Here is a 13,166-nt window from a genome sequence, read left to right as displayed (position 1 = left end):
TTGCCGTCTTCTATTATTTTCTCTTTTCTCCAAGCAACAAGTATTCCAGTCCCAGCGTGGTCAAGACTACAGGACCTGGAAACGATACAAACGACACCATCGTTCGGAAAGCGAGGTTCGCGGATCCGAACGACATCCCCTTTATTCAACACCGCATGCAGGACACTGCCACAAATCACCCCTTGATTGTACAGCCTTAACTTCAGCAACGGAGAAGGCACTGTTTCCTCTGTTTCTTCTCGGTTCGAGGCCGATCCGACAGCTGCGAACCACTTGAGCATGTTCAAAGCCCATGGTAGTAAACCCTTCGGACGACCTTTCACGTACACCACTGGCCAGCTTGAAGGTGTTTCGGCTGTTTCAATCCACTTTTGGAACTGTCAGTGCGACTCTGAAACGGCGATCCCAACGATAGGTCTGATATTCTTATCGTTTGCTTCTTAACTTGTCATCGCCCTCCTGTCCTACCCCTTCCCTTCCCTCGTTGCCTCCCGCCCCCCGGGCGCCACACACAAAAGCTTTGGGATCTCCCACCAACCTTATCGCTCCCTTGCCCTTTCCTTCATTGCTGCCACCTTACGTTACCGACTCCAAGTTGTGCGTCCTTCGCAGCCTGGGTGTACAAGACGCGTATCCGATGTTATCGGACTGGATCCTAGAGATCGGACATTATCATTAACGGCGACGACGACTATAACAGTAACAGCGACTACCGAGAGGCAACACTTAACGGCAACATTATCAATAGCTATATTAGCGAGACTTGATCCACGTAGCCATTTAACGACGACGACGACGACGGCAACGACGATTCTAGGTACTGGGACGTTGCGCAGTCTGTAAATTTGTACAAGCGGAGAACGTCACAAGAATCTATGTCAACATCACCCCGAGGAACCGTCAAACTGGACTCTCCCCGGCGATAAACCCTTTCCCAAGTCGTCCGCGCTTGAGCGATGGACGTGACATCACTACTGAACGTAGCGGCGGGAAACAAGCCCATTATTCGGAACAACACCACTGAAAGCACTTTTGCGACTATCATCGACAAGAAGATTACAACTACCGCGTCCACGGAGAAGACTGCTTCTTCCAGGCGCACAAGCGACCCCCGAGCACCGCGGAACCGCACGCCATGGGATGCGGGCGGTTATTCTCTTCCATTATCAGTAGACACCACCAAGATTCCTGCTCCCTCCGCGAAGCCTGCGTTTTATAGCGAGTCCGACGTAGACCAGTCGGCATCCGCAAGTTCATACGACTTGCCTTCATCGGGCTGCCATTCCAGGGCCAGCTCTCTTAGTTCTTTGGCACACGAGATGGCGCACTCCGCCAACATTACTCCGATGACGAGTACACACCCCGGCCGGTACGTAATATGGTGCTTGTAGTTCTGTCTTGCTTTTTTCTTGCTTGGTCGCATCGCATATTTGCGACCTTGTGTGGTCGGGCCGGCTAATTCGGAATAAAGCCCGACAAACATGGGTGAGCTGGAGCCGCAACTTCATATTGCGACGGGCCCAAGGTGAGCCGGCTACTGGCGGGGGTGGTGGTTATTATAATTGCACTGCGTTCGCGTCCAAGTAGTACAAGGTCATTGGCTAACTATTTCAGACACAGTATATCTGGTGACTCGGATGCACAACTGACAGCAAGGTAAGCATATCTGGTCTGTTGGGCTTTATCGCGTTCAACAACTCACTATACTGCTCATTCACTTGGCCGGCCTCAGTGGGTCCCGCACTTTTCGGCACAATCCCATGAGCTTGACGTCCAAGAGGCTAACAAGGAGACAGGCCTAATTTGCCGCGTGAGGATGATGGCCAACATGTCACGGGCGGGTTTCCCAAATCCCCTAAGCACAAGTTTTCGGACAGCCATAGTAGTCTGTCTTCCTACACGTCCTCTACACAATCTGGAGGCCACTCTAGGATATCATCGCTATCCACAGTAAGCGGTATCCAGCCATTTACATCCTTGTTGAACGATGTGCCGGCCTTCGACACCAAGTTGGCAGAACACCAACAAAGCATGACTGGACCTGCCATGGTTGATATCCAGCCGCCCTCGCCGAGAACCATTCCTCAGTCTGATCCCAACGCACAAGGACCGTTGGATCCTAGTTTGAAGGGTCCGGGGAGACCAGGAAGTCCATCCGATGCAATCTTGATTACTCGGGGTATGGGCAGCAACAGGTCGAGTCCTACTGACGGTTTAAGGTACGTTCAGTTACCCCTTTTGACACACTTGCACCGCATATCCAATGGCACCACATTGCACAAAAAAGCACTTCTGGCGGGTGTATAGAATGAAGCCTTGAGGGAAAGAAGGATGGGGACCACCTTCATCTCATGTACAAACCAGGTTTTCGCGCCTTCCTCACCCAACAGTATTGGTCATGCTCTTTCCCTTCGCGTCGGTCTTTCCTCTTGGCTTCTGCCTCACTTCACCTCCAGACGAGCCTCTTGTGAGGGTCACGCGGGCCGATCAGTCACTTCCTTCACTTCATCTCAACTTCCAGAGTCGAGTGAGGTTGAATTAGCCTTCTCGTGATTCACTTCTAAACCTATATCGCCCACCAGGAGCAGTGCATCACAACTTCATCTCTCTCTGCCATATATAAACTTAGCTCTTTGAGCTGCACCAATCTGAATCTTCCTTCCAAACACAAACACGATCAATTTGAGCTGGACTCTGCTGACCATTCGAACTTTCAGCCCTCATTCAAAACACCCGCAGGACAACCTCAACTACCTTTCACTACCTCAGGATCATCCCCAGTCAAGGACTCACAAGCGCACGGTTTCTGCTCCAGACTTCGCAGCCATATCTGCCCCTACTTTCCAACCGTTCCCTTCCGTTTCAGAGACGGCCCCGTTCCCGCCGCAGCAGCCGTACGCCATGTCTCCCCCGCAGTCACCGCCGACTGCGGCTAATCAGGATGAGATCAAGTGTATGTATATCGAGAACTGCGACACCGGATCCCAACCTCGTAAGGCCATTTCCCACATTTTCGGCCGCAACAAACTCTGCACCCGCATGATTCCTGCTCACGTCTGGGTTCACTTCTGCCGCAAACATTACCAGCGCAGTCGTTATCGCAACGCCCATGAGTACTCGAAGCTTCAGGTCGACCTCGTTCAGAAGCAGATCGCTCGCGTTCAGCAATGGAGTGATGAGAACGAGCGCGCAGGGAAGGCGGGTGTAGTAAACAGCTGGTCTTTAGCTATCCGCAAGCGTGAGCAGAAGCGTCTGGAGGACAAGAAGGAGTCCAAGAAGCGCGCGTATCAAGACGAATCCGACGACGAGCAGCTTGATGGTGCAATGCTTAATGGAACTGCCGTCCCCGAATGGCTGCTAAGCAAATGCGGTGCTGGTTACACGACTGTTGCTATTCAGGAGATTGTGGCCCAATTAAAGACCGAGATCGACAATGGCGGTCTCAGCCAAATCCCTGATATCGAGATCCTGCCTACCATCAGCAGCGACGGCCCCGACGAGAAGCCCAAGACTTATCTTAAGCGAAAGACGAGCGGCGCCGCCGCCCACAAGCGTTCCCAATCGATGGGTGTAGCTCTCAGACCCGAGGCACTCCCCATGGCTAGACGTGTCAGCCAGCCCAACACTTATTGGGGTCATGAAGGTTTCGATGCCTCCTCCTTTGATAATCACCATCGCGTTACTGACATGGAAGCTGGCTACTTTGGAGACCGAAATGCCATGCCCGGTATGCCTAGAGTTCCCTCCGGCATGCGCCGTATGAACATCCCGCACCGTCCTGCATTCGGCAACATTCGCGAGGGTCACCCTGAGGAGGACTACTACCGACAACCTCAGATGGGATCAGGCCCCTTTGTATTCGGCGCGGGTGGTCCTCAAGGCGGCCCTCTGCCTGCCCCGACTCCACAGCGTCGTGGTAGCAAGTCGATGGCCTCCCATCTCGAGACCTCAACGACAACCATGCCAACATACCCCGACCCTCGCCGCGCGTATCACCAGCGGTCTCAGAGTGAGATTGGTGGATTCCACCAGGGACAGGCTCCCAACTACCGCCCTTCCTCATCCTCTGGATACGCCCCACCCGCCTATGGCTACGGACCTGGCCCCGTTGAGCAAGACAGCTATGATGGCACTTACCCTCGTCCCCATGACAACCCATTCGTTCAGGGTGCCCAACCCAACTACTATGAGGATCCGCAACGGCAGTATGCCTACGGAGCATCACCGTTCCAGCCCAATCCTGTGCCTCGACTCGGCCCGGTTGGCGTCAACAGGCACACCCGCCATCAGAGCACTCCGAACGCACCCCGTGCCATGCACCGTGCTCCCTCTACGCACGGCTTCGCGGTCGGCGCGAACATGGCTCCTCAGCATGACCAACGTGGCTATGAGCGCACGTCTTCGGAGCACTCACGCCACTCCTCATACGCCACGCCGCCCATGCAACCCATGCAGCACATGCCGGATGCTGCCCGTCACTGATCAGCACCTAGATCCGAGCAAAGAAGAAAAACAGCACTCTTTTGAAACGGCCTTCCTTATACCCGCACAATCATGTCACGTTGACACGGCATCAAACAGGAGTAAACATTGGGGAAGGCAAGCGGTCATTTGGTTTCTGTCCTATATCCTCTCTCTTTTAATCAGTCGCACACAACTCTCTCATATCTCTCTCTCGTTGCACACACAAGGAACATTGCATAAGGACAGCGGGGAAAAACAGCCAAAACTTAAACGGACTTTCTTTATTTCTTTTTTTTTGGAGCCCGAAGCCATGTGGGGGTATTATATGGCTCTTGGAGGCAAATGATGGATGACTGGACATCGTCAGGGATCAACGGCACAACCTGGGATTCACGGTTGGGATCAAGTCTAGAGAAAACAAAACAAAAAGGGAACCCTTTTTTTCTTTTTCTTTTTTTCGATTGGCTTTTGTCGGACACAGAGCGAGAGATAAGAGTTCACAACACACGTTGAGGGGATCGAGCGGGAGGATGAACGAATGGCGGCGGCGGCGGTCTAGGCTGGTCTTGGTCTCGGCGGGATGGGAAGGATTAAAAGTGGCGTTGGTTTTGGTAACTTTTTTTCCCCCCCCTCCCCCTTCCTCTTCTTTTTTCAGCTGCACTGTTTGTTCTTTTTTCACAATAGTTATCGTTATTTTTTTTTCTGATCCGGCTGCGGTTCCGTTTACAGCGCATGACGGATGGTTTGGGATGGGTTGATGGGGGGTTGTGGGGGTGGGACATCTCTACTTTCCTTGTACCATGTTGATAATGCTTCTTTTCGGCTTCCTTTTATTTCTATTTTTAAGCTCTGCAGGCTTTGAATGCTTAGATAGCTCGGCCTAATGAACACATGCAGTTGAGTCAGAAAGATATACGGTTCTGCCATTGTGATTGATGAAAGTTTTTTCTTTATGTGTGAAGTCGGTGACTGATTGGATCGTAAGGTCTTGAAATGTGTCGTGGCCCTGATTATGAATTGGTAATTGTTCAGTTTTCTTTTTTTTTTTCTTTTTTCATGGCATATAAATCCATTTTTTATTTATTTATTTTTTTGTATTAAATCGCTCATTCTCTATACATGATGGAACCTCCTCTCCAATCGGCCAACCTACCCACGTTTGCTTTCCCTTTGACTTCGAACCCTAACCTCTCGTAAAACGGCTCGACGCCCTCGAGCCCAATGAGCCACGCCGCCACGCCCTCCTCGTCAACACGCTTCAACCCTTCCCTGACGAGAATCGACCCGTACCCTTTACCCTGAAACTCGGGGTACACCCCCAGCGTCGAGAGGTACCACCCCGTCTTGCGCTTGGGGTGCTCCGGGTCGTCCTTCATGGGGTCGCTGACGACGTGCGTGTCGGCTAGCACGTCCAGCATGGCCGGGTCCTGAGACCGCGGGGGCCAGAGGTAGCCCGACAGGGAGTTCAGGCCGAGCAGGACGGGTTTGAGCCAGCCGCGGAGCGTCAAGAAGCCCTCGTGGGCCGCTTTCTCGGCGGGCGTGGGGTACGGCCGGCGCCACCACGCAAAGGCCACGACACGTTCGCCCGAGGCGGAGGATGCGTCTGGGATCGTGAGGACATGGAAGATTTGTTGCTCCGGACCCCAGTACCGCGCGTAGAAGAAGCGATAGGCCCATGCGCGCCAGTCGTCTGGGTGTTCGTGGCGGTGGGGGTGCATTTTGGCGATGGCCCAGTCGTTGCCGAAGGCTGCCATGAAGATCTCGGCTGCGGATGCCGAGTCGGCCGAGGTTCCTTCACGGATGCGGAATTCTGGCTCCGTCATGATGGGCTTTTTTTTTTATTCTTGTTGTATCGATGTGGATAAGAAGAGATAAGAGCTTCAGTTGGTTCCGTTCATGAACGGCTTCAAGATGCTTGGTGGAGTCTGTGGATTGTGACGCAATTGGTTGCTGATGCCAGAGCTTGAAATCCACTTGTCCGCAATGACACCATTCAAGCGACGAATGCTGATGGAGTCGACGAGGAACAATATGATTGCCGAATCGGATTGAAGGCTCTGTTGCTGTTAAAAGGACTTTTGTGTTGGTTCGCGTGGTTTAAACGAAGGGCGTACGGGCATCCCTGGCTCGTCAATAACGAGGCGAATGACTCAATCGGCAAGACGCAACGTGGGGAAACTGACTCTCCCAAAAGTTCCTTGCTGCAGTTTAGCACCAATACGGGGCCGGGCCGGCCCCCGGCACGGAAGCCGCATTTGGCCTCTTCGGGGGAACGTCTCTCACGGCGGTGGGACGAAATGTTCTGTGATGTCCGTCGAGTCGATTGGATTTAGTCGGCCGATTGTCAGTCACACGGCGAAACCAGAAGTGCCGTTTGCTTCGGCCTGTCATTTTGAGACATGGGTTATCCTTTTTTCTTTTTCGGGGAGTGCCGGTCCGAAGCCGAGGCCAGGATGTTGCGCGAACACCCGCCCGGTCGGCGGCCATCGTCCTGCCTCGAACATGAAGTCATTTTCGGCCCCCAATGCCAGCCCCGCGCCGGGAGAGTGTTGGGCAGAATTTCCACGTCCCCCTCCAGGTCCCCTAATGTGGTAAAAAGTGCTCATCCCGTCCACGTGGAATACACGGTCCGTTATCCACACCAAGAGTCGACCCAACCTTGCGGATAAAGTGCTGGGCGGACCAACCCGCGGCTCCCCCCCACGGCGAACGAACAGGGTAGAGGGGTGAAAGGTGAGCGCCTCGTACTATCTCGTGGAGGGTAGGGGAGGATAGGTAACACAAGGCCTACAATACAGCCCTAGCGGCTCCCATCTCGTTGGGAATGCCGTGATCAGTTGACACGGGACGCCCTCCGCTACTTTAGTAGCGTAAACCCCGGCGGCAACGGTAACGGCGGCGGTGTGGCGGTTCTCGAGCGACAGCTTGCCCGCAGACGCTGTGTAACGTCGGTTGGAAATCAGCGGGCGTCCAGAAAGAAAGCAGGCCATGTTCTCATCCCCCCCTCAACGCGTCAGCCCTACAGCGAAAAAGCGGTGCCAGAGCCAACCAACTGACCTAGCAGGACATATATAGGTAGGCGTATGCATTACTTCTTTTGTGGCTGACAGGACTGACAAGCTGGCGGTCTTTCACCCCCGAATTTTGCGTCACACATCGTCCGGATTCGGAGGACGAACGGTTCATGACAAAGCCGAATGTTGTGCGATTGGTTCCATAATGGGGAAGTCCTGCCCACGGGGAAGCAGAAGGCATGGTCAGACCACCACATTTGGCAGTATCTCCCGCATCTGCTGATTGGCTCGGACTTTTGCCGAGACCGTTTCTTTAAATAAAACGATGTTACCTGCCCTCGGGATTTGATAGAAAAAGAGACACGGGGCTGGGTTAGCCGTATGTTTTGTCGATGCGATCGGTGATATCAGTGGCCTCATTGGGAAAGCGCATTGAGGTGGGATCGGGGGACAGCATAAGTAGCTAAGTGGTGGTGGTGGTGGTGGCAGAACATGTGTCAGATATGATTGATTATGCTGCATTACCATGCTACTAGGACGGATGCGGGATGAACCTGCTCAAGGGGAAACTGCTGACTAAATCTGCTCTAAGGCACCTCTTTGTCACATAAGACAAAATGGCATCGGGGGGGAAGGGGCGTTGTTGCTGGAGAGAGGAAAGAGGGGAAAGGGGGAGGGAAGGGAAACAAACGATAAATACCCTTCTTGTCTCCTATGTCTTTCATCTGGAATCTGCCGTTGGGTAACTCTGAAGGGGAGAAGAAAAAAAGCTCCAACCCGAAATATTGGATCGTCCAAAGACGCTACGCATATAGGAATGTCCACCTACCTAGTGCGTCCGGATTGTGGAATCTGGTCTGGCCCCTTGTCCTGTTAAAAAAAAAAAAAAAAAACAGACCAAAGCAACATGTGAAATGGGCCTTGGCTATGTCAAGTTGGCAGAATTCCAACACCTTGTCTGTCCTAGGGTTACACAATGTCAGAAATTAGTATGCATCCCATATACTACGTAGCAGCATACACGGCACACTCTGGCGTCTAAACCGTCTATCCTGGTTACACACGCCTCGACGTCGTCAGTCCCGGCGGAAAACCTCTCCCCCTCGAGAAAGCCGTTCCCGTGTTACACCAGACAAAGGGAGTTGCGGGGTTGTCTTCAGTGGCCTACAGTGGCTCTCATTCGCGGTGGGGCCGGGATTAAGGCTCTGTTGAGAAAGGATCCGCTTGGAATCCCTCGATCCTCCTTTTTTCCCTCTCCTCCTGCCTTGCCCTCCCATACGATAGACCGGGGGGTCAAGTCTGGGCCTGTGGAGCAAAAACCCGGCACTGGACCAGTCGACAGTGGACTGCTTGGAACGCTACTGCCGACGGGTACAGGTAGTTAGCTCTACCTCACCTTAATAATCCTCACAACCCAGCCCAAGCTCTTCTCAGAAGCGAATGAGCTTGGCATGTTACTGCTTCTCGTTCGGCTTTTGCCTTCGTGCCTTTTGCTCTTGCTCTGAAAGCAAGACATTGCCCGCTTTGCTGCTTTGTGCTTCTTCTACGCCTGCAGTCTTTTTTCCACATTATTGTTTTTGTTCCTTCCTTGTTTTGTTTTATTCTTTCTCTTTTTGCTCCTTCGTTGCATTTTCTCCCGTTTTTTTCTGCGCCAATTTCCAACTGCGCCCCCCATTCGCCTCCTCCATCCAACGTAAGAGACGTCTCAGTCAGAATTGGAGTTCCTAAGGCCAGAAAAAAAAAGGGGGGGGAACATATCACTCGAAATGTCATCGCGGCCGCTACAGCGGCTCGCCGTGACGCCGCCATCTGAAGACTCTGACAACGTCAATTCGAGTTCGCGTTACACAAGTCGTGTGTCACCGGCCTCGTCAAATCATCAAACCACCCCAGACGCCCCGCCACGCGCGCACCGCGCCTGCGAAAAATGCACGAGAACCAAAAAGAAATGCGACAAGGGCTTGCCCGCTTGTTCGAGATGCACGAGGTGAGGCCACTTGGCTGAGAGAAGACTTCTGAGAACCGAATCTAACTCCTGCGATAGACTCGCCACCAACTGCTGCTATGACTTTGTCGTCAACCCACCGTTGCTGACCGTTGTCGACCATGGAACCTTCAAGGCTGCTGGAGACGTGCGGCCTGTCTTTGAATGGCTCAACCAGGTGGATTTCACCGCCGCCCAGATCATGCAGCTCCTGTCCAGCCGTGGCATCGACTGGAAAGCTTCGGTCAAGATCTACTTTTGCACCGTCAACACCTGGCTGGCCATCATTCACCCGGATCTCTGGCAGAGGCGCTGTGCTGCTGCCCAGCTCGATGTGAATCCCAATGACGTCGATACGGCTTTGATCGTACTGTGCATCCATCTCCTTACCATCTGGAACTGCGACGAATTCTCTTCGACCGCCATGTTCGAGCATCCCCTATATCAATCAGCCAAGCGGATATGGACCCTGAGGAAGGCGTTCTCGAGGCCCTCAATTGAGCTCATCCAGTGCGGTGTTCTGATATCCTTGTTTGAACTGGGTCATGGCGACATCACTCGGTGCTATCAGACCTTTGGTGAGGCCGCTGCCATTGGCAAGGTGATGAACCTGAAGCCGGGGAAATACGTAAAGGAGGAAGAGGACCTACCGGCCGACCACGAAGACGAGCAGAGGAGAGCTCTCTGGTGGGTTCTCGTTATTATGGATAAGTAAGCGCCGCCCGTCCTTGTACCCGATGAGTGGTGGGTGGAGCCTTTTGCTGACTGCCTAGGATCTCGCATGAACAATCGGCAACACTATGGACGCCCCTTCAAATGGACATGCCCTCTGAGGATGACCTTCTCCCAACCGAGCATTACCTGTGGGACAACGAGCAGAATGGAACCATCAAGATGTGCAAACGATACCCTGTGACAATACCGGCTTCGGTACGTGTCGGCGCATTTCAACGGTCATGCCAAGCTGCCATCCTCCTTGGTTATGCCGCCGCATGGGAGGTGGCCAGCTCTGAGCAAGAGGAGCCCCCGAGCGTATACTCGTTCATCCAGCTTGAGTCGGCCACACGACAACTCATCGAGGCTCTCATCACCCGCTCCGAGACATGGGGCGAGAACCTGAATACCTACGCTCTGTGTGCAAGGTGCGTCATTACTGACCCAAGGCGCAAAGTAACCGCTAATCTTTTTTTAATCAGCCTCTTTTGCCTTCTCTTCTACTCTTTCATGTACTCGGCGAATCGGCCGGATGCGCCATCCCGAGACCCCGAGACGGATATGGAGATGAAGAAGGCTGTTGCCGGCATCAACTTTACCATTTCTCTTGTGATTGACGGCTCCAAAGGTATCTTCAATGCTTATTCCAATAGAGAAGATGTCCTCGAACATTGCGCGCCGGTTTGGCCTTACGCGCAGTACCATACGATGCAGCTCCTTTTCCATTACGAGGCTCTGCTGGAAGATGCGGAAAGCCGAATGGCGGAAGTCAGACAGAGCGTCGAGAGTACTGCAAAGCGATGGGCATGTTCTCGTACGTCCCTTCACATGCCCAAAGTGTTGATTGGCTGCTAAATTTGTGTCATCGCAGGCTGGTTGCTGGAAGAGTTCGACAGAGTGCAGGCCGCACGGAGAAGCGGGGCGCAGATGTGCAAGAAGTGAGCCTCGATCGTGGTCCCAACTTGAGAAGAGTCAGAAGCTAACCCTGGTAGGTGCACTATCGGAAGCAGAACTTGCGGGCATTGTCCAATGCCCGAATGAACAAAGGCTGTCCTTGCAGATGGCAATCTCTGTTATTTACGGGTTCAAACCGACCAGTTGGGCCTCTGTTCTCGAGTTGAGCGAGACTGAGTTATCGGTCTTGGCGTTTGGCCCACGGGCCTAGCCGACCTCGACTTGTTATTGCGAGACAAGGACGAGGAAGGTGATATCTGGTTTAAAGATTAATCAGAGACCGACAGGAAGACGCGAGAGTGTAAGGTGTCTCGGAAGGCATTTCACCGTTGCCGTAAGGTGATCCGTGTCGGCCATATGCACCATCGTAAAAGGATGCCTCGTCATCCTTCATGAGGCTGTTGTCGACCACACAGACGATGATTGCGACGAACCATGTTATCCCAAAACAGACAGCAGGATTATGCGAGAGGTCCGGCAGTCAATCTTTACGACACAGACCGGCAAAAACTGCTGGTAGAGAGAGAATTATGCGTCGGGGGGTGCCCAATGTGTTTCGTAAGGCTCCTGCGCATTGCCAGGCAAAGATCTGGGGAAAGCAGCTGCTTCCAGGGGATAGGATGAAGACTAGGTCGGCCGTGAGAGCAGGCTTGCTCTCAATGGGCGTGAGTCGTGATTGCGAGATTTGCAGCAGCGCCGACGCTGGGCCATGTCCCTGCTTGAATCTTAACGTTCAAGCTGAAGCCTTTTCCTAGGGTATCGAGAGCCCATTACCAGTGCAGTGCATTCGAATGTTGTCCAATAATCGAGTATTGTATCCCTGGTCCACGATGTCGTCCGTCATGTCCATGGAGGCAGCTGGGTTTCGTATGCAGATGTATGATCACGCAGGTGACCCGTGAACGGACTCCCACTGGGGCATACTCTGCCCGACGCCGGACAAAATGGGTTTAGGTGGATAACTGACGCTGGAGATTGGACATGCGAGCTGATTGCCACACCTTGGCAGTTAAGCTAATAGTTGAGGCTCTGGTCGACTGGTGAAGCAGCAACTCCTCAGCCTCCTCTTACAGAAACAGAGGCATAATTTTACCTGCCACCCCGCCCGCATCTGGGATACACTCGGACTGGGCGACGACAGAATCAGCCGGACTGCGCGTGTCAAACGGCCCAAACCGTTGTGATCTGACGAAACGCTGCGCCTCGCTCCAATCCTTTCATTGGCCCTTTCCCCTCTTGTGTCTCTGTAATCTCTAGCCCCCGTCTCGTCCTTTGTGCTCGCGTGACCCATTGACGAAAGCAAACCCCGCAATCGCGTCGAGTTGCGCAAGGGAACTTGCCAATGCCGTAATGACTTTGCATCCGTGGTGGACAGCGCGCGTAGGCACTGCGACCCAAGACCCTCGAGTACAGCATTCCAGCAGGCGAGTGCAACATGGACGCAGGGTATGTTGTTTCTCTGTCTGTGTCTCTGTGTGTCTGTCTGTCTTCGTCGGTGTGCGTGTGCGTCTGAGACACTTACTCGTGTGGCGGCGGGGCGGCGTCAATGAACACAGTTAGTGTGTAGTTTCTCTCTTGCGGCTGCAGCCAGCCATTGGAAGTTTTTTTTGTTTTTTTGTTTTTTTTTTTTCGAAATGTTTCGCTGGGTGTGTCTGTCTGTCTGTCTGTCTGTCTGTCTGTCTGTCTGTCTGTCTGTCTGTCTGTCTGTCTGTCTGTCTGTCTGTCTGTCTGTCTGTCTGTCTGTATTCGTACTTCGTTACTCCCGTTTTGCGGATTCGTTATTTTACGATGATGATTCTTCTTCTTCTTCTGGCGTAGTATTCCTGCTCCCCCCCCCCCCCCCCCCCCCCCCCCCCCCTTTTTTTTTTTTTTTTTCACCCGAAAACAAAACCAAAACATGCCACATGCCGGTTTTCTGGCTCCACGATTTGGGAGTTCGATTGCAGCGGCGCAGGCACGCAGGCAACTAACTGACTGGCAGGGCACGACACGGCTTCAGTGTTTACCGTCGAAATGATCGTGTCAAGGTCTTGCAA

The 13,166-nt window shown here is 53.1% G+C and overlaps 3 protein-coding genes across 3 annotated transcripts; 2 read left to right on the top strand and 1 right to left on the bottom strand.

Moving 5' to 3' along the window:
• Window positions 1–956: 956 nt before the first annotated feature.
• CTRU02_200197 (ORP1 like protein) lies at window positions 957–4,482 on the top strand (the record flags this gene model as incomplete). The annotated part of the gene is made up of 4 exons (XM_036723317.1): window positions 957–1,369; window positions 1,561–1,656; window positions 1,797–2,219; window positions 2,718–4,482. The coding sequence occupies 4 exons, from the start codon at window positions 957–959 to the stop codon at window positions 4,480–4,482; spliced, it is 2,697 nt and encodes an 898-aa protein (XP_036585107.1).
• A 1,088-nt stretch (window positions 4,483–5,570) lies between these two features.
• Window positions 5,571–6,287, bottom strand: CTRU02_200196 (GNAT family protein; the record flags this gene model as incomplete). Its single annotated transcript, XM_036723318.1, has 1 exon — window positions 5,571–6,287. The coding sequence occupies one exon, from the start codon at window positions 6,285–6,287 to the stop codon at window positions 5,571–5,573; it is 717 nt and encodes a 238-aa protein (XP_036585106.1).
• A 2,957-nt stretch (window positions 6,288–9,244) lies between these two features.
• On the top strand, window positions 9,245–11,217 carry CTRU02_200195 (fungal specific transcription factor; the record flags this gene model as incomplete). The annotated part of the gene is made up of 6 exons (XM_036723316.1): window positions 9,245–9,465; window positions 9,523–10,173; window positions 10,236–10,604; window positions 10,659–10,990; window positions 11,048–11,114; window positions 11,169–11,217. The coding sequence occupies 6 exons, from the start codon at window positions 9,245–9,247 to the stop codon at window positions 11,215–11,217; spliced, it is 1,689 nt and encodes a 562-aa protein (XP_036585105.1).
• Between the last annotated feature and the right edge of the window lie 1,949 nt (window positions 11,218–13,166).

The sequence above is a fragment of the Colletotrichum truncatum genome, assembly GCF_014235925.2.
Source record: "Colletotrichum truncatum strain CMES1059 chromosome Unknown Contig_0001, whole genome shotgun sequence".
Taxonomy (NCBI): domain Eukaryota; kingdom Fungi; phylum Ascomycota; class Sordariomycetes; order Glomerellales; family Glomerellaceae; genus Colletotrichum; species Colletotrichum truncatum.
This window is presented reverse-complemented; position numbering and strand designations above follow the sequence as displayed.